The 20917-nt window shown below is 42.0% G+C and overlaps 1 protein-coding gene across 1 annotated transcript; it reads right to left on the bottom strand.

The window, feature by feature from the left end:
- Positions 1-294: 294 nt before the first annotated feature.
- ABHD10 (abhydrolase domain containing 10) lies at positions 295-14542 on the bottom strand. The gene is made up of 5 exons (XM_018556899.1): positions 14398-14542; positions 7132-7315; positions 5275-5386; positions 3506-3643; positions 295-922 (listed from the first exon to the last, which is right to left on the bottom strand). The coding sequence occupies exons 1-5, from the start codon at positions 14495-14497 to the stop codon at positions 581-583; spliced, it is 876 nt and encodes a 291-aa protein (XP_018412401.1). The 5' UTR covers positions 14498-14542; the 3' UTR covers positions 295-580.
- Positions 14543-20917: the final 6375 nt, after the last annotated feature.

Raw genomic sequence — 20917 nt, 5'->3', positions numbered from 1 at the left:
GTTCAGCTTTAACCTCAATTGTGCAAAGCAGTTTATTTTTTAATATTGATCTGTAGCTCACAATAGAAATCTGACAAAGTGTGCTAATATCTCCACAATTTGTGCTAGACCTAGGATTGTTTTCCCAATAAAGCAGATTCCTAATTTTATAAAGCCAGTGGAATCTAAATTATGTTCAGAATAAAACAATGTTACATAAAAAAAGGTTAAATATGTTGTATTGAATGAACACGTTTAGTAAATGTCTCTCATGGATAAAAACATACTACCCAAAGTGTGGATATATATTATTTTATTTTTTGCTATAAACATAATAAGCATTAGTGCTGACGTGATTGCAAGCAAGTCTGTACAATTCAAAAAATTCACATTTACTAAAGAAATCTACCGTAGGAAAATTGGGGTAGTATAAAAAGACACTGTAAATACTGAAGTGACATAGTAAGCAATCTTTCCTTTCCCACATAACCTCCTGTGGCCCTGATTTGTGCAAACATCTATATATTATGGGATGCTTGACGGGAAGAACACTTAGGTGCAGCCTATTGCCTATGGTTCAGTGTATTTGGTTGTATTCACTTCATCCCAGCGTTATAAGTTTATCAATTAAATCATCAATTGTATACACTAGAAGCTTCATGTCATCTTTTTCACTCATCCGATGTTGACCATGTTTTCGGAGAATGACATCTACATCTGTGCTGAGTACTCGGTCAGCAATCTGCATGGACACATGCCATGGCACATCCTCATCTTTCATGCCATGGATCAGTCGAACGGGAGAAGTTACAGGTATAGGACTATGTAATATGCAATGGTTTTGAGCTTCTTTAACAAAGGAATAAGGTATGCTGTAAAATCCAGAATCACAATACTTTGAAGGTAATTTCCACTCCCCTGCTTCTTCAATAGCCTTCTTTTCCTGAAAATAGGAAAAACAAAAAAGACAACTATATTTAATATAGACCACAAATCCTACAATCCATTAATGAGCCAAAAAACGGCAAGTTAGGAAAAAGCACTGCGATTGTTTCATCTTCCCAGGGAGCAAAGCAGCATGAACAGATTTCATTGTTTCATGTGAAACACACTGGAAATGGCAGCTCAAAAGTATGTTAATGGTGCAAAAAGAGCAGCACCAAAGATAATAATTCACAACTGCCTTAGCATGAATAGGTCTTCAATGAACATACAAATTGTGTGCAGTACATCATTCCAAAAATAACAGGTGAAAAAAGTATTGCATAAACCATAGACAACATACTACTACTCTAGTAAAATCGCTGCATTAATAAAACAGATGATTAGATGCCACCAGGCCCAGATTCCGCACAAGGTCACCGAGGCCAGGCCTCGGGGCGGCAGCGGCGTGGAGTCCCCCGACGGCTGGAACATACAGGCAGGACTAAGGCAGGACTAAATGTAGTGTGGGGAATCCGCTCGCGCGTTATCAAGCGATTGCGGCGATGTCGCCGCAATCACTTGTAAAATGTGTGCTGCCGCCCCCCCCCGCCCCCCACCTACCTCTCTCTGCTGGCTCTGTCTTTGGGACTCCGTCCTCCCCCCGGCCGCCGAGTCTGTCTCCTGTCCCTGCCGCCGATGTACATAGTGAGAGGGGAGAGCTCTGCTCTTCCCATCTCAGCTGTGACAGAAGTTCTAGCACAGTGCTGTGCTAGAAGTGCTGTTTTGGAGGTGACAGGGTCAATAAAGAGAACCTGTCACCTCCAATTGCTATCACACAGCGGATTTTTTTCTCCTCTGTGATAGCAATAAAGTTAAATGAAAAAAAAAATTGTTAAAAAAATTAATAAAAATTAAAAAAAATAAGAAATAATAATTAATTAAAAAAGTAAGAAAAAAATAAAGAAACAAAAAAAATTAGAACTAACCCTGCCATCCGGTTGCCATTTTCTGTTGATTTGGGCGGGGGGGCGGGGGGGCATTACGGAACCTGGCCTTGGGGCGGCAGGGAGAGCAAATCCGGCCCTGGCTGCCACCAAGATTATTAAAACATACAAATTCAATGTTGTATAAGGGCCATTAGCATCCATTGTCCTGTACAGAGCAGAAAAAATACTTCAATGCATCGCTTCTTACTGTCCAGAAGAAGAATGTCACTCATCAGCAATGGCTCACAGATGCAGAAGTAGGTGAGAATTTACAATGCTTTGCATAGAGATTCTATTGCTGGTGGGTTAGCACCAGTGAAAGGATCACCAGAAAAGCCATGGGCCTCTAGTTCCAATCCCCAATGTCACTAGGAATGAAAGTTAGGTAAATCCAAAATATTGAGTTGCCACCTTAACAGGAATAGAGGGGAAATCTTTGAATGACAACTGTTTAACCCCTTCATGACAGCTAGTTTTCAGTTTCTGTTCATAAAATGACTGACACACTTCTTACATTTTTGCTGTGTGATTCTTCCACACCAGTAATATACTTTCTCACTAAATGTACCCACACATATTATTTTTAGAGGACAGATAAGGCTATATAATTATATCAAACATGTGTATCCAACGCCTCCCTTAGTTTGAATAAAATATTTAATTAAATGAGGGGGAAAAAACGTAAAGAAAACACTTTTTTCACAAGTTTTGATTATTATTTTTTTAGAATACTTATATATAAATATATTTTTTATACTATAATTTTTTATTTTCCTAATTTTTTTCACACTTTTTTTTTATTACACTTTTTTTTTGTCAGTTTATTTCAAACAGTCACTACGACTGCTTGATCAATTAACTTTTTTCATTTTTGGTTATTATTAGGCTGATCCAAACTTAGGAACAGCTGATAATAACCTTAGAGACTGATCCTAACAGCATGTCAGAATCAGATCTCACTAAAGGTTTCCGATCACGCCTAGACAATCAGAAGTGATACATTTCAGGCACAGAGATACATTGTAACACTGTGCCTGAAATGTATCATAAACATCGAGCCAATCTATCCAGAGGTCAAACCGAATAGCAGAGAGGTGGACTCACTCTGCTACCTTAAGCTGTCAGATACGGGATCGCTATTTAGCGCTCCCGTATTTGTATGTAACGGCTTCATTCTTTCATTAATGAAAGAAAGAAGCTTTTACAAAAGCCTAACTTTTTCATTAATTAATGTCTCAATACTGAGGCATTCATTAATGACTGGTAACCGCTGAGAATCAGCGCTTACCTGCATTACAGAGCCTTAAATAACTCGTCACGTACAGTCATATAGGCACTTCGTGGCGAGACGTACAGTGTACGTCTCTTGTCATAAAGGGGTTAAGATTGGATTTTCCTCACATTGGAAAGATATCTGCTCCCTTTCTTTTGAGTCTCGAGGACAGAAAGAAAACAAAAGTCTCCCTAATAAGAAAGAGATGGCAAACAAAAAAACTAAAAAAAGATTTAACCTTCCCGTACACTATAAAAAAAAAAAAAGAAGTTTTGCGATTACACATCTAATTTAATCATAAACAACATTTCACTTTCAATTACATTGACATTGTTACATTTACCTCTGTTGGAAGTTGACTAAATGCTGTTACAAAATAGTCAGCAGCAGGGGCGACACCAACAAGGGCTACAATCTTTTCTGGACGAGCTAGCGCAGCAAGCAACATGAGCCATCCTCCCATGCTTGACCCAACTAATATCTTAAAAGAAACAAAAAATAATAATAAAATGAACAAAAGTAATATAAATACAGTACTGAAACTAAAGCTAAACAGAAGTCCCCCCTAATTAAGTAGAACTCCAGTTTTCCCTTTTTAAACAAAAATCTCCTTACTCCGCAATAGTTAAAATAAAAAAGTAGCTTTTGCTGCATCACTCATCTGCTTTCTGGCACTGTCCCCTACAAACTCACATCTTGCTGCTGGTCCACTTGGGGGTTGAATGACAGCCACTGCCATTCAAACCATTTCTTGTGAGCCCAGGCTGTCATGGACATACACCTTTGTGTTGTGTCACCACAATGGCCTAGGCTCAAAAGTAGAATACTGCAGTGAGGGATATCGACATTACAATGTCTACATCGCTCTCTGCAGTTCCAAAGACTGCCCATCGTTGGACAAGAAGTAAAATGGAAGAACACCTGTGACCAGCAAGCAAAAGTATATGTACCCTAAAAACATTTAAACCACATGCAGGGGGTCGATTGTAAACTGGTGATGGGCTTTGACAAGATTTTCTAGTGTACTGAACACAGCTACATGTTTGCAGACGTAACCTTAATACAAAATGTTTCATCTAGATCAGGGGTGGGCAAAACCAGTTGTTGTGGAATTACAAATCCTATGAGACAGTGCAACACTAACAGTTACGGGCATGACTCCCAGAGGCATGTTGGGATTTCTAGTTAAAGCAAACTGGATGGTGGGAGCTGCCCACCCCGAACCAGATGAATAAGTTTCAACACTTAAACTCCCTATAACCATATATAACAAAAAATACAAACTGTAATTGTAATTACTATTTGTAAAACAAAGATTTTATCAGGCTCATTAGAATTTGACACTTCTGGGATTTGTACCCCACTGCACACTGTGGTTCCATCCACTGACCTGTACATCAATGCTGTGTCCTGTAGGGGTTGGAGGATTAAACCACAGTGTGTAGTGAGGGATACAGGTATCCAACATTCCTGGAAGTGTTGAAAGCTGAAGAAACTGACAGAGGATGCAGCCCTTGAACAGAGAGTTGAGTATATTACCTCTTCTATTGCATATCTTAGTATATGTTAGTATGAACCATGAGACTCACCGCCCAAGTGATTCCATGAGGTAACGAAGGGAAGGGGGAGGAGTCCGGTGATGTCACGGACAACGATGTCACCGGACTCCTCCCCCCTTCCCTTCGTTAGCCGACAGAGTCACCTGGGGAAGGGGGGAGGAGTCCGGTGACGTCGATGTCCGTGACGTCACCGGATCTCCGACGGAAGAGCCGGAATCCGGCGGAGGAGGTGAGTACCGATCAAAAACATTAACGATTAATCGAGGGATTCATCGTTAATTTCCGCAGCCCTAATATATATATATTTCAGTTTATAAATGCATAAGAGGAAAATTAGGTAAATTAATCAAATACATTTATACATTTACAAAATTTGGAGACAGTACGAGTGACACAAAGGATCAAAGTTCATCCATTTGGTTTGTGCTGATGCAGTAGAAAGAACATATTTGAAAAACAAACATATATATCTATCCTATGGCCAACAAGGACAGAATCATACAAACTAGGAAATACCTATGCCCCAACATGACAAAATACAGAAGAGTTTAACCTGGGGTCCTTCAGACACATCATCCAGAACAGAAAGTACATCCTTCTTCCATTTCCCTATTGTACACTCTTTCATGTCTCCTTCTGAGCTGCCACATCCTGTGTAATCAAACCTGAAAATTAAAACAAGATGATTAAGAAATAAAGAACCTCTTGCAAATTCTGAAAACTTAAAAAAATAGCTAATATAAAAGACACTCAGTCTATTTGGCAACCTTTTCCTTTAAAACAAAGGACCTCACAAAATGTCCCCTAACATCCAACAGCAAAAGCTCAAAAGGAGGCGTTTCATTTTCATTAATCTACTGCTGCATCTTGGCTGTCCTTACAGCTATTATCAGAATATACATACAGAAATCCCTTGTGCAACCTGAACACCAAAAATTCAGTTTGATAAATTGAATTGATGAATTTATGTTTTAGTTGCATGTCAAAACTTGTCTTCCATTATCAGTGTGATTATTCTGTTCTGCAAGCCTTCCACTTGAATAAACAGTGGACAACTCCAGGGAGGGAGTGAAATGCTAACAGAGCTCACGAAACTGTGCTATGTCAGCAAGGAAACTCAGTTTAACATAATTTGATTTTTATATAATCCCTTGTACCTAGCTCAAGTAGGACAATCAGACTGCCTCTGAGTGGTGCTGCAGCCGCTTTCTAATCTTATTGCACAATTTTATTGTAGATTGCAATGGGTGTAGATCAGGGGTGAGTATAATTCTCATTGATTATACGTAGGGATGCACCAATACCGATATGGGTGCCAATACTGGGCATTTTCACGAGTACTCTTACTCGTGAAAATGCCCTGATACTAAATGCCGATACCGTCACTTCAATTTTAAAATTGAAGCAGCTGCCTGAGGTCCCAAACTTGCTGGGGATCTCAGCAGCCTTCCTGTGAACAGCACAGTGCCCGTTTAAAGTGCGGCTGCACATCTCCTCCTCCTCCTTCCTGGTAAACCCTCACCGCACTACGAACCAGCACAGAGTATGTAGCTTCATATTATTCTACATTGCTGGGATTTGTAGACCTCTATAGCCGGCGCCATTCTGCATAAGGTATTGCTGGGATTGGTAGTCCCTCTACAGCTTGGAGTCATTGGCAGAACTACCAGGGTCGCAGTGTTTGCAGCTGCTACCAGCATTGCTGTATAATGTATTGCTGTGATTTGTAGTCCTCTATAGCCACTGCCATTCTGCATTGCTGTATAATGTTTTGCTGGGATTTGTACTCCTCTATAGCTGATGGTATTATTCTCCATTGCTGTATAATGTATTGCTGGGATTTGTAGTCCTCTATGACTGATGGTATTATTCTGCATTACCGTATGTAATGTACTGCTGGGGATTGTAGTCCACCATAGCCGGTGCCATCCTGCATTGCTGCATAAGGCATTGTTGGGATTTGTAGTCCCTCTACAGCTTGGAGTCAGTGGCAGAACTACCAGGGTCGCAGTGTTTGGTGCTCCACCACTGTCCTAAAATTATTAGTCTGTATTGTTTTAGAAAAACTATCACATGACACTAAAAAAAGTATCGGTAATTGGTATTGGCGAGCACTTGAGGAAAGGTATCGGTACTCGTACTCTGCACATGGATGGCAATAGAATTGCCATGTTTGTGGAACCATAGGCTTGGGGTTAGTTGTTCAAGATAACCAGGTTGGCCTAGCACAAATCAGGCAAAACCAGGAAACGAGCAAAAGTCATAGCAAGCAATGTACATCTACACACATTTTTGTTTGACTGGAATATATGTATATCAAGAACACATTTGCTTTTTTATGTATTCAATTCAATGGTGCAATTGGCAGCACTGTATAAGTCCTACAAATGTGAGAAGTAATGATAGTTACCGGATGAATGAGTGACCCATGGATTTGCAGAAATCTTCAAGTGCCAGTGCTTTTTGACCATTCATATCTGATGCATAACCAGGCAAAAAAATGACTCCAGGACTTTTGCCTTTAAGCTTGTGGTAAGCCAATTTAGGTAAATCTTGTCGCGCTAGAAGCTGAGCTGATGACTTTAGCCTGCAAGCTTCAGAGGAATAAAAACTGTTAGATAAATCCATAATCCAAAATAACAGCTAATTTAAGAAAGAAAAAAAAATGTACTTGCCATAAAATTATTTTTCTTTAACTCCATTGAGACACACAGATGTACATGATAACTACATGTAGTAATTCTAAGACATTTGGGTTATACTGCGGCCTTCAGGAGCTTTGGACACTGGCAGACAAAAAACATTAAAGAAGAACTCCAGCAGAATAAAACTTAACCAGTCCCTGTAGCCTCTCTCCCCCCTCCAGTCTGGTGGTCTAAGGATTGATGAATCACTAAGTAAAACAAAGTGTATTGGAGTGTAGGGAGAGAGAGGCTGCAAAGACTGGTCTAGCAGCCAGTTACGACCAAGGTTCGGGTGAGTATATCTTTGTTATTTTAGACCCAAGACCAAATCGAGCACTTAACCCTTGTAGTGCGGTGGCAGCCCCATTGCAAGTTTGATTCTGCCCGGAGTTCTTCTTTAAGTCAGCCCCTGTACAACCCATCAATTTTTTGATCAATCACCACATAAGGCCAATAACACTGAGGGACGGGACCTGTGTCCCTCAATGGACTTGGCCTTGGACTTGTAGTAATAGTCAGACATTTGGAATGTCCAAAAGCAGTCCACCAGAGGGGTAGGAAGTAGCCACTGAGGAATCCAACAGATGTGAAATCTTACTACAAAGATTATCTGGAAGAAGCAAAGCTCAAATGAGTGCTAGATGAAAATAGTGATGAAAGTACAAATGGAATATGCCACGATCAAGAAAAGGCACCGAGGATCAACCTGGTGTTCAAAACCATGACAGGAATCTTTCCTAAGGGGCAACTGCTACCTCACCTTAAACCATCTCTGCTGTAAGATGGTGGTGGTGGTAATTTTAAAATGGCACCCAACAGTAACAGCTGTGAGGTATTATTTAATACTTGAGTCCTCAGAGATTGGGCCACACCAGACGCTGTGCCATGGCTCTGGACATGGAAAGTGCTCTGCAGCTAACACAGTACACAAATGTCTGGAAAATGCCATAATACAGAGACCAATGCCAAGGGTCACATTTCAGGCAAAATTCACAATCTTAAAGGTGCCCGTGCACCTTACGATTATCGTATGAAAATCGTATGCGATCGACTTTTCGTACGACAATCGTAAGGTGTATGGGTAGTGTGCAACCGCCAGTACTGTACAATCGTACGACTTTTGGTCTTTCCTGCATGTTCAGAAACTTCAGTCGATCGTACGATTTTCGCAAGGTTGGTGGCGTTTCCGTACATCAAAAGTCGTACAATTAACACTGTTCATGCGCAAACGAAGATACGTGCGGTCGATTACCGCAATTCGTCCAGGTGTTTTTTTAACTACCGCTGATTGAACCTTGCGATAATCGGGGCAGTATGGGGCCGCCGTATGACAATTGTACGACGGTTCAATCATCGGACGAAAAGTTTCGTCCGATAATCGTAAGGTGTATGGGCACCTTCAGGCTAAATAATAGCGCACACAGTGGTCTGGAAAGCAAGACAATGCAGAGACCAGTTCCCTAAGATCACAATCCAGGATAGCCCTGAAATCTTTGATCGAGCGGGTCCAGGTACATCTTCCAAAGCTATTGCTGAAGTTTTTCAAGTTCGGTGTGCTGTGTAGAGACTAGTTCAAAGCAGCATTATTTGAAAAAATATAATAAAAATAAAAAGGTCCTATTTTTCCAGCGTAGCTGAGAGGAAAAAAAAACAAAACAACCTCCTAGACCCTAGTAAAAAACTGAGGCATGATGGTTGATGGGGTCCAAACCTCTTACAGGTGGCAATATAACCCAAGTGAATTACTAGATACACATGTCCCTCATAGACTATCAACTAATCAGTCTCTTTGCATTGGTTAGGTGATGTGTGCTGAAATCAAGGCTCATGGTGAACTGTAATATTTGTCCTTTTTCTCCTGCACTTGAAGCCTCTCTACTGTTTCTATAAAGTGATGGATGGCCTTGTTGATCAACTAGGTAGTTTGGTGGTAGGAGTGTGTGAGAGTTTTACATGAAAATTCAGGATTTGTACATAACTTCAGCAACCTTTATCTCTAGATCTGCAGATTATTTGGACATGCAGTTTTCACTGAAGGTCACGTCTACTATACCTTTGTATATGCCTAATCTGAACTGCCCAGGATTCTGGCAGATTTACTTAAAGGTAACCCATCATGAGAAAAATATGGGTTGCTGTTGACCACTTTCTGAACATGCTAGTTGTCGGGATGTTATACTGACCCTTTTGCATTATTACTTCAAAGTGTATGTGTAAACATCTTTTTGAGTTCTTGATTGAGCAGGAAAGGATTCAACCCCTTGTTGGTTTATTATGCTGTCTATGTCCTGTAGATTTCCCTTCACTTCCTGTGAGACACAACCGAAAGGAAATCTCTCTAAACTGATGGGAATTACCCTCTTAGACAGCTGTCACTGGAGCACGTGTCCCCATTGTAAGATTTCCTCACACTTTTGGCTCTGGTGACAACATTTTGGATTTCCCATCACTTTATGCCCTGCTGACAATAGGCACCAGAACAAATATGGAGGAAGAATCTATCGATCAGGAACAAAGACAGCAATAAAAAGCTAGCAAGTGTTTTTACCCTTCACTATTCTTTCCCAAAATGTAAAAAGAAAAAAAAAGAAGGTTTTGGCTCTACATAGACCCTCTTCACATTATCCAATCAGGAGGGAATTCATGCCGAGATCCCTTTAAAGATTGCAGCGGTATGGATCGGATGTCACCGCATGGTCAGACCCCATGTTGGTCTATAGGGAATTGGATGTAAATGGACATCTATCTGTTTACATCAGATTACCCCTAATCCAGCACGATCAGTTCCAGCGAAACGGAACACCGGTCTGTTTAGATCCAGCTGCCCATAGACTTACGTTAGGCATCCAATCAGATCTGCCTGAAAATCTGACAGGTGGACCTGATAAGGCCATCTGAAAAGGGGCCTTATACTTTACACATCAGTAAAGTATGAAAAAGTCAATTATCTTCATCTAAACTCATGTTCTAGGTCAGTGACACAAGGGCTTTATTTATAACAGTGCCACCCAGCGTATTCGCCTATACTCTTCAGCACCATCAAGGGGCGCTAGTGGTGTGCAAATGGCATTCACCCAGCTATATGCTGGGTAAAACTTTTGTAAAGAACCCCAAAGTGATGAAGCAAGAGAGTGTGTACATGAGTGATTACTCCCATATTACTTTACTTCATACTTCTCCTTTTTGGGTTTATTTATTGTACTCTAGTATAGCATTTAAGGGATCTAGAAATGTATCATAACATTAATATAAATGTTCCACAGATGATCTAATTTTAAGTTGAATTTCTACTTCCTTGAAATCATGGACATCTGCCCTTCAATATTGATTGTTCTAAGCGGATGTCTCGCCACTTCAAACTGTTTTGTCAAGCCTTAACATAGGCTATTGTGTCATCGTGGGAATGCTTGGATTGCTATGCCTTTGTTGTTTTTTCCTATTTACAGAATATACACTGTCACAAATATCAGCTGAATAAATCTGGAGCACAGTTTTGCCAGTGGCAAAATAATTCAATTGAGTTTCAAGGATGGTTGAAATGCTGAGGCTCCAGTATTCCAAAACAATGGTGATTCTACCAATCCATCCGTTATTTCATTTAAGTGAACATTTTATAGCATGGCACGGTCAGAGTGTTTTAGGATAAAATGTTCAAACTCTTTAGCTTCCCAAGATATTTCAATACCAAGATCTGAATCTGGCTGAGAGCTATATAAAAAAAAGTCTGCAGGTTGACACTAATGACATCTCCTGCTGAAAGGTGGCAGACTCTCATCAATGGGCAGCACGCAAAAGGACAGCACTAAAACCCTGACAGATATTCTAAAGCTGCCCACACACCTTACAATTACCTGCAGATTTTCTGTGGTCAGATGGAAAAGGTGCAACAGATTCCTCCATCTACACTTAATTGTGTGGATGGAGTAATCTCCACCTGGGCCAATCTGTTGCACTTTTTCCATCAGACCACAGAAAATCTGCAGATAATTGTAAGGTGTATGGGCAGCTTAAGCCTTCCCCACTCTACTGAACAAAAGTGTTTCTATTGTTGTTTTTCATTATCAGGTTGTTTTGGGTTTTTTAAGCAGTCACCAGGACGGGACATGAGAGGGTAATCTCCACAATGGGGTCACAAATAGCTATGAAATCCAAAAACATGACCATTTTATCCTTTATTTCACATTTGCTTTCCTTATCCCTATACTTCCTCTATGCCAGGCTCAAAGCACTTTAGCCATTGGATCAGCATGACATCCACTTTCAAACGATGTCGGCAACATCAGTCTCCATTTTTTTCTTAGCACAGAACATACAGGTAACGCAGACTGTTTGTATTCCTACAGAGCTGACAGTTCATTGCTATCGCTTGCTGCGCCGTCCACCTCCACCATCTTCTTTGCCACTTCTTCCGGGTGTAGCATCCTCTCTCTTTGGTCACTGGGCAGCCCAGCGCCTGGCTTCATTTTTGGCATCTTGCAGATGGCCCTCTATGGCAGGGGTATACAAACTCTGGCACTCCAGCTGGGGTGCAACTACAAATGCCACGAGGCACTGCAAGAATCTGACAGCCACAGGCATGACAGGATTTGTAGTCTCACTGGCTGGATTCTTACATATTTTGCAGTAAACCCCGCATTTTACCATGTTACTGCAAAACATCTTAATGCATGGCTGGACACATCCCAGGAGCCAGATAGCCAATGCTCCTTACAGTTTACAGCTGGCGCCTAATTTTTGAGGTTTTCTCTAGTTGTTGTCAATAGAGCTGGCTCCTAAAATATCCTGCTGGCTCCTAAAATATCCTGCTGGCTGCAGGATTGGACAGACTGACTCCTGAATTCCCCCCAAAAATTGTCCACCCCTGTCTAATCATCTAATGCCTGGGTCCCTCGCCAGCACTGCTATGGTTGTGGAAGAATGGTAATCCATCGCTGCAGATGTGCCTGCACTGGTGGTCCCCTTCTGCTATATGTTTATGTGTCCACAGCATATCTAAACATATTTAAATATTTATTTAAAAATGGTTACCTTTTAGATGTTTCTTTGGTGAAGGCTTATGTGCAGATTCCAAGCTACCAGTTTAAAAAGGAAAGTAGATGGATAAACGAAGGGACAGACTACACTTCCTCTCATTAACATACAATGCTTCTAAGTCTGTAACCTTCTGTTAGGACAGACAGTGTTCAAACCTAGTTTACTATTCTAGTTCCCTATTCTTCTCACGGTGGCCATTTTTACTAAGGGCAGATTAATCTATTATGCATCCCTTTACTTCCCGGAACTCTGGCACATGTGACTAGAACATATGACCATGCACATCCTCTCAGGGGAAATAAAATGCCCTTCCACCCAGATCTCACAGTTTACAGAGGAGATTTCCCAGCAATGCACTGCTGATCTAACCTTCCCAAGATGCATCTCTTAGACATGAGCTACATCACTAATGCCGAAGAGGAAGTAGAAAAACAGTAATTGTAAGTAAAAGAAAAAATAAATATTTAACTAATGAATGTAAGATGATTTCATATCAATATGCAGAGCTAAATGCTGATGTGATTTTTAGTGAAAGGTGGTAAAGGTCCACTTTAAGTAAAAGCCAGGTTCAGGTTTACATTTTGATAAGTTTTTGATATTTTTGGGAAGGTATTATAGTTCTGCTACAACCTTTTTCTTCTATGCAGAGTCTGTTATTTTTTGTTTGTTTGTGGCAGTGGAATTTCTACTCTTTTTAGCACTTCTGGAACGCAGATGAAGATACAGAGTGTAGGCCAATATATGTGGTAATGTGCACTTGTTTTTGTAGCCACCACTCCAAACTCCCCCTCAGGATGGATTGCAATCTCACATTTAGTTTAGAGAGTGATGGCTACTTTACAACACACACACACAGGGACCATGGGGAACAAAAGTAGCCACCCTCCAGAAGGAAGGACAGTGTCAGCACTAATTCAGAAATGATTTGAGGATCTACAGCCGAGTGATATACAAAATATACATTTTTGTTAATAGTTAAAAGAGAACTATGGGGTAAGTGTTTTTCCCCATAGTTCTCTTAAGGGTCACAGGAGGACATATACTAACCTCCTCCTATTACCCAAAGCTCAGTATATTGCGATATAATGAGAGTGCCACAGCCAGGATGGATCCTGACAATACTGTCTGGTTCCACCCAGCTGTGCGAGTGACAGCTGGCTCTGCCTATATGGACAGCCAGCTGTGCTTACCCCCTTTCCCTGGTCGTTCCTCCACTCAGCGCTGGAGGATCAGAGGGGAGGTGGGAATCGGGACGATCGGGAAGTGAGCGGATCGGCTGCATGTTTCTGGTCATTTCCCGATCAATAGAGCCGACCAGTGACAGCTTCTTTGTCATAGGTTTGCTCTAACTATGAGAATGAGTGGAAATCACTCGCCTCATAGTTCTCCTTTAGGGTACTTGAATGTATTTTTAAGATTTAACACCTGAGTTTAGTGTCTCTTTAAATAGGGATGCATGGTAACACATGCCAGGCCTGGTAGAAGATGTCAGCTATAGTGTGATGGGTGGGGGGGTAAAACAGACCTCACATTGTTGGATGAGGGAACACTAGGAGGTAAGTGCATTTTTGCTCATTATGAAAACAGCCCACCCACTCCTAAAGCATTCAAGTTCTTCCTTCATCAACTATTTTCATCTAATACGTATATCTGATATACGGGGCTGTGATTTATTAGTTATCATATATAGTGTGCATGAGACATCACTGATTGGCATACATAGCATTCCACATAACACATTCCATATGAGTGCCTGGGGCATCAAAATGGAAATCGCCCTGTTTCAAATGTAAAACACAACATAACTGCTAAGTTTATTAAGCAAGAAAACTATGACAGTCATTACGTGTGCTCATACAGCAAGTTACTGGCACTGTTTACTCTGCTAGCAAGTGACAGGTTACAGCGGACTGGCAGTGACAGCGCCGCAGACAGACAGAGGGGATGGGCGCTCTCACCTTGCGAGTGTCTGGTGATATCTGGTTGCAGCAGGAGCGCTCCCCTCGTGTACATTGCCAGTGCCCAGGTGCGGGATACCCGTAGCGAACGCGTCGCCATGTTTACTAGTGGCAACTCCACCTACCCCTCTCAGACCCGCCCCGTGACGTATTTGGAAGCGCAACCCCAGTGTGGTCCAGCAATGTCATGTGACAAATGAGGGTGCAAGCGCAGATATTTTGGGATGTACTCCTCAATCACGTGACACCGTTATTTGCCGCACTGCTTGAAAAATGAACTGCGTGTTTTATGCAGGAGAGGTCCGTTACCCCCTTAATGGCGTAATTAGTGACAAGGGCCTGTGCTGGCAAATAAAGACAACTTTCAGTGTAATCATATCTGTAATACGTATGAGGGAGAAATTCTAAAGCACAAACACAGAGATCCCATGAGTAACCTGGCGTTTAATAGGGAGGTAGTTCGGGTTTGCTGCTGCTGTGTTCATTATTTGCTAACTTTTGGCTGAAAACCTTGCAGGTGTGCCACCAGAACTACAGAATGATCTAGAATGCAGGGTAAGCTGAGTCACCAGAGCCAGTACTTTGAAGCAATGGAGAATTTGTATAAAAAGGTGGGCTTGCAGACACTGTATTGTCGATGGAGGGTTATCAAAATGGGAGCAGAAGACTCAATCAGCTACTCTCCTCAGTTAAGCTGGCCATACACCTTACAACCATCGCACAACTTTCGTTGTGCAATGGTTGTAAGGTCATTAAAATTTTGTACGAGCTGCCCATCTTGGACGGGCAGATCGTACTTGCGGTCATCGCAAGCCCTCCCCGTTGAGGGGAGGGCTTGTCGATGATTGCAATGCTGAGCGGGCAGTGTGCGCCAAAAATCGTACGATTTTTGGCGGGTTTTCCAGCGTGCTAGGAAGACAAAAGTCGTGCGACCGTACACCTGCCGATTATCATGCGATAATCGGCAGGTGTATGGGCACCTTTAAGGTTTGAAAATGGAAGGTGCATGTTGATTGGTTGACATGGGCAACTGTTCCAGAGTCTGCTCCAGTTTTGATAAATCCCCCTCTTCAGTTTGTTCAGTTAAGGTTTGAAAATGAAAGGTGGATGCTGATTGGTTGCCATGCACAGCTGCTCCAGATTTTGTCTGCCCCAGTTTTGATACATTCCCCTAGTTGAGGGGAATTTATCAATACTGAAAGGGATGGAATATGAAGCAGTTGCCCATGGCAACCAATCAGCATTGACATTTCATTTTCAAACCCTAACTGAACAAACAAGAGAGAAGCTGATTGGTTGCCATAGGCAACTGCTCCAGATTCTTCTGCTCTAGTTTTGATAAATCCCCCCAAATGTGTTTTCACAGTTAGGGTGCCCACACACCTTACGATAATCGCGGGAAATCCCGCGATCGTACGATTATCGTAAGGTGTGTGGAAGCCGTGTGACCTCTACCACTGTAAGGTCGCACGACTTTTAACTTACGAACATGTTTGAAAACCCGCCGAGCATCGTACGATGTTCGGCGGGTGTGTAGCATGTTTGTAAGATAAAAGCCAGATGGGCCGGTGTGCGCAAGCGCACACTGCCCGTTCGGCATTGCGGTCATCCGCAGCCTGCCCCTCAGGGGGGCGCGGCTTGCGATCATCGCAAGTACGATCTGCCTGTCCAAGATAGGCAGATCGTACGTTTTTTTTAAGTACCTTACAACCATCGCAAGACAAAAGTCTTGTAAGGTGTGTGCCCAGCATAAGGGCTAGTTGACACCAAGTGCGGAGCAGATTCAGAACAGTTACAGAATGCATCAAAAATGCATCCAATGTATTCCAATGGTATTTTAGGCTCTATTTCACACCAGAGCATTCAGTTCCAGTGCATGTGGAAAACTGCAGCATGCAGTTTTTCTGCTTTGGAGCACACCATAACACATGCAAACGCCCTGGAACGCACTATAAGCTCATTGTAGGCTAAAATATTATTTTAATTTTTTTGAAACGGCCAGGAATGGCTCAAAACACACTGCACTGCATGTGCAGAAACTCATGCAAATCTGGTCCGGATTTGGTGTGAATAAGACCTTAGGGAGAGCTGACAATTTTGCATAACGTTAGCTATACACAGAGTAAATTTGTATCTAATTCTTTATGAACAACCCAAAATTTGTTCAGTGGGTGGTTCAGTCTGCCAGCTCCCACCCAACATCCTTCAGCCGAGAAATCAAAGAACATTGACAGCAGAAGATTCTCTTGTTGATGTTTGAAAAACTCTGGCTCCAAGCCGCAGTCCAGGTTCCCTGGAAAGGTGCTTTATCCAAGTGGGTTCCCATCCCCATGTGCTGTTTTGCTGTATCAGGTTCACTCAATGTCCTTGTGACAGGTTTTCTGATCTTTTTTCACCCTCATTCACACTGTAATCGGCCAGCTCGTACAGCTCCGTGCTCCGTGCACGGCCGTATCGCTCAGCTCCCGGGAAAGACAGGTGCTGCGTGTGATTAGTATGCAGCCCCTGTCTTTCTCTATGGGACTACGCGGCCATACGCCACCCTACACTCACCCCAAGTGCAGGTCCGTACAGGTGCGTGTTTCCTCGCTCGGACGCAGATACGATCCATCTTAACCAGCCAGAGTTACGTCTGTTAAGGTTTTTTTTACATATACAGTATGAGGATAATGATACCAATAGATTCAGCAGGTTAACAATCAGATCATTCAGAATACTGAACAGTAGTAAGCAGCTATCTGGGTATTATTACAATAAACTCTCATAGGCATTCTCCTCGACTTCCTACAGGCGACCAGATGTGGAGCAATGCCGTTGACTTATGTCTGGTTATGTCAATAAAGAGTGAAGATATTACAGCCCTTCTGTTTTGTGTTTTCCTTTTTTGAAGAAAGTGAGGGCAGGTGGCAAAGTTTTAGTGGGCGAGAGAGAATGGAAAAAAGGAGCAAAACTTATTTTGGCTTGGTGTGTGTTCTTTTGTATGTATAATTAGAGCTTATGCTAACACCTCAGTAAAGATGCACATGGCTGAAGAGAGGCCAAATGGTAGGGAGTGAGGCCTTTTTGACACCAAGCGCAGAGCAGGTGCAGACCGGATCAAAACTGCGTCCAATGTATTCCAATGGTATTTTTTTGCTCCAGTTCACACCGCAGCGTGCAGTTCCAGAGCAGGTGGAAAAACTGCAGCAAGCCCTATTTTACCTGCTCTGGAACGCATGCAAATGCATCAAAAACACATGCAAATGCCTGGAACGCACTAAAAGCCCATGTTAAACTAAAACATTAAAACGTTCCGGAACGCATCAAAAACGCGGCACAACCCACTGCACTGCGTGTGCAGAAACCTGAGCGGATCTGCTCTGCATTTGGTGTGAACAAGGCCTTACATGCAGGTGCATTATGCCCTGTTACCCTCCGTTTTACAGATTTGCATTCTTGAGGTCTACTGTGGCCATAAACGCTGATGGAGCAAGTAAGTATCTCCGCAAAAATATTGATCCCGTGTGGAATCTTTTGTATGTTATCATTTTTCAGGGGTTTGAAATGGAAAACCATGCGTCACTTTCTAAAAAGTTTCAGAATAAAAAGCTTTCCCCACTTGTGGGGGAACAGGGCAGACCACATTCTGCTGGAAGAGTCATGTTAGAGTCCAAAGCTAGACTGAGGAGCTGATCCATATGGCTTTATTATGTTTAACTTTTAAGTTGCCTTGAAGCTTGACAAAAGCATTTCTGTGTACCATTGTTACACTGTAGGAATGATATTTATACTGTATGTATATAATATATATATATATGATCCACTATTCTTCATCCTCTCTCTAATATCATTGGCTACACCAAAATCCCTGTCCGACTTACTTCTGTGGGCCACAAAACACCTATTTTGTGGGGAGGAAGAGGTATTTTGTAATCCTAACATACTTTCTGTCCTTGGATTACAACACTCCCCCTCTATAGATCCATAGTGAGTAAGCATGGTCATCCTTGGACAGGAAGTGTGTTACTGGAAGGATCACTAGTTGAAATAATTTGGAAAAAAAATGCCTTCACCTGCTTTTCTCTCCTGAACAAAGATAACAGGACTGCATTTTTGTACAGGCACTATCCAGAGTCTGCGTCTACTTCCTTGACCGAGATACCAGCTCAGAGATGACAGGATCATGTAAATCCTGGTGCCAGTGTAATTCTTTGCTGTTAACAAATGTGTTAAAGAGATCTGCCCCCTGCTGCAATCTCTCAATTTATGACTTACTATAAAGTTGCAATGTTGCAGCCTGATCAGTGGGGGTGAAGGAGATGGAGGTTATACCGCCCCCTGCCTACAGCAGATTGATGACATATCTTGGCCCAGGTAAGACCAGCAGACTGGAGCTCAAGGACTGATTTTTTTTAATGACAGTTGGTACAGTTTTCAAAAGATCATACCGTTACTGGAAAATAAAAGTTTCACTTTAGGTCCCTGTCCAGCGAATGCACACCAAAAGTGCATTATGCGCAACCATTGAATTCAATGGGCCACACGCAGCATACACAGGGAAGAGAAAAAAAGCGTGTGAACAGGCATGACCTTAACACGCATGCCCGCTATGCCCAAGTGTGAATGGGGACTGCATCTTTTAAGAGACTGGAATCACCAGTGGCTACAGATTCATGTAAGCTTGACATATTGCTGCAAAAAAAAAACCTTCAAGTAAACACTTTTTATTTTCACATTGAAAAGAAACAGAACAATTAGTGCTTTTGTGTCTTTAAACTTCCACCATAAATAGAACAGACATTTAAAAGGATACTTCTAAAGCAATGAATTTAACTGTCACCAAACATTCACTGGTGGTGAATTATTTACTGTAATTTAAAAAACACATGCTCCCAGTGGATCCACCTACAGTGAATGTTTGGTAAATGTCAGCTTCACAACTATACCCCTATAAAAGTTAAAGCAAAGGCAATAGCAGAAACATACATTCTACATTTCACCTATGTTACAAATGCACCAAGATTAAAAATGTAAAGTATATTTCAGAATTAAATTGGAACAAAATCATTTCTGACTGGTTGCTGCACTAGGGGAAAAAAAGGGACCGCTCAAAGTTAAAAATGTAAATTTAAAAAAAACAAAACTGCAAGTTAGAAATATAGGGACTGCCATTTGAGACTTTTTTCTAGTTGCAAACATAAAAGATTTTCATCCTGCTCCTGGTTTCATTGAACTGGAGCAAATATACAAAATGTGAGTTCAGACTTCAAGTGCTTGTTCCACATCAGGGATCACTTGATGTTGGGGCCAGAATCAGGAAAAAAAGAGCGTCCACCTTTGACAAGTCAGCAATGGCAGCTCCATGATTTCTGTCTTCACATGCCCCCTTTAATAGACAAGTCTACTGGTCTACTGGCAAATAAAAAGAAAAAAAAGATATCTATCCATCTATATCTTCGGTAAGGAGAGTAGAGTACTTGTAGGAACGATGCATTCTCTTGCATCATGAAGTTGTTAGAGATGCAATGGATGATATCCTTAAGGGTCCATTGATATATTTGTGGTATGGTAAAAAAAAAAAAGTGTTGTATTGTGTGTTAGAGCAGCTCATTTAATGGAATGGGTTGCCATTGCACAACAAAGCAGGTTAAAAAAAAAAAAACACACATGCATCTTTATTTACTGCTGATGTAGTGTGTCACAATGCATAGCATATAGGTTTCAAAGCACATAGTACTCCAACACAGTACACACCTTGAGGAAAGGAGCATTGTATTGCAACACATAGGTGTGAAGGGAAGCCTTAAGGGCATTAGTTGCGTATATTAATAATATTTTAGGAATTGAAATATAAAATAAGCCACATTTGTTTTGTTTTCCATTTTGGAATGAGTAAGGGAGGGTTAAAGTTAGGGATGTCCCGATACCGATGCTAGTACCGGTATCGGGGCCGATGCCTAGATCAGATACCGGCCGTTTAAATTTTTTCAACTAGCTTCGGCCATTGACCCCAATAGCCCCTCCCCCAGAACACCTCTCCACCAAACGAGGCTCCCTCTCCGCAAGTGTGACAGCATGGCGGGGGTAAGGCTGGGCACACACCTTACAACCATCGCAAGACTTTTGTCTTGCGATGGTTGTAAGGTACTTAAAAAAACGTACGATCTGCCTATCTTGCATAGGCAGATCGTACTTGCGATGATCGCAAGCCACGCCCCGAGGGGCGGGCTTCCGATGACCGCAATGCCGAACGGGCAGTGTGCACTTGCGCACACCGGCCCGTATGGCTGTTATCGTACGGACATGCCACAAACCCACCGAACATCGTATGATGCGCGGCAGGTTTTCGAACATGTCCGTAAGTTTAACCTTACAGTAGTAGAGGTCGCACGGCTTCCACACACCTTACGATAATCGTACGATCGCGGGATTTCCCGCGATTATCGTACGGTGTGTGGGGACCTTAAGTGTTGTGTGGACAGTCTCTTCTCCCTGCTGGTCCTGGCTGCAGAGCTCGGTGTCCCTTTCACAGACCGCTGTA

This window comes from Nanorana parkeri, unplaced genomic scaffold (genome assembly GCF_000935625.1).
Source record: "Nanorana parkeri isolate BGI_ZX_2015 unplaced genomic scaffold, ASM93562v1 scaffold257, whole genome shotgun sequence".
Classification (NCBI taxonomy): Eukaryota; Metazoa; Chordata; class Amphibia; order Anura; family Dicroglossidae; genus Nanorana; species Nanorana parkeri.
This window is presented reverse-complemented; position numbering and strand designations above follow the sequence as displayed.

Excerpts from the sequence above, each read along its gene's own strand:
- ABHD10 (XM_018556899.1), bottom strand. The coding sequence starts at position 14,497 with ATGGCGACGCGTTCGCTACGGGTATCCCGCACCTGGGCACTGGCAATG. Across the intron at positions 7,316-14,397 it reads TATCACCAGACACTCGCAAG|CTTGCAGGCTAAAGTCATCA; the intron begins GTGAGAGCGCCC and ends ATTCCTCTGAAG. Across the intron at positions 3,644-5,274 it reads ATGTGTCTGAAGGACCCCAG|ATATTAGTTGGGTCAAGCAT; the intron begins GTTAAACTCTTC and ends GTTTCTTTTAAG.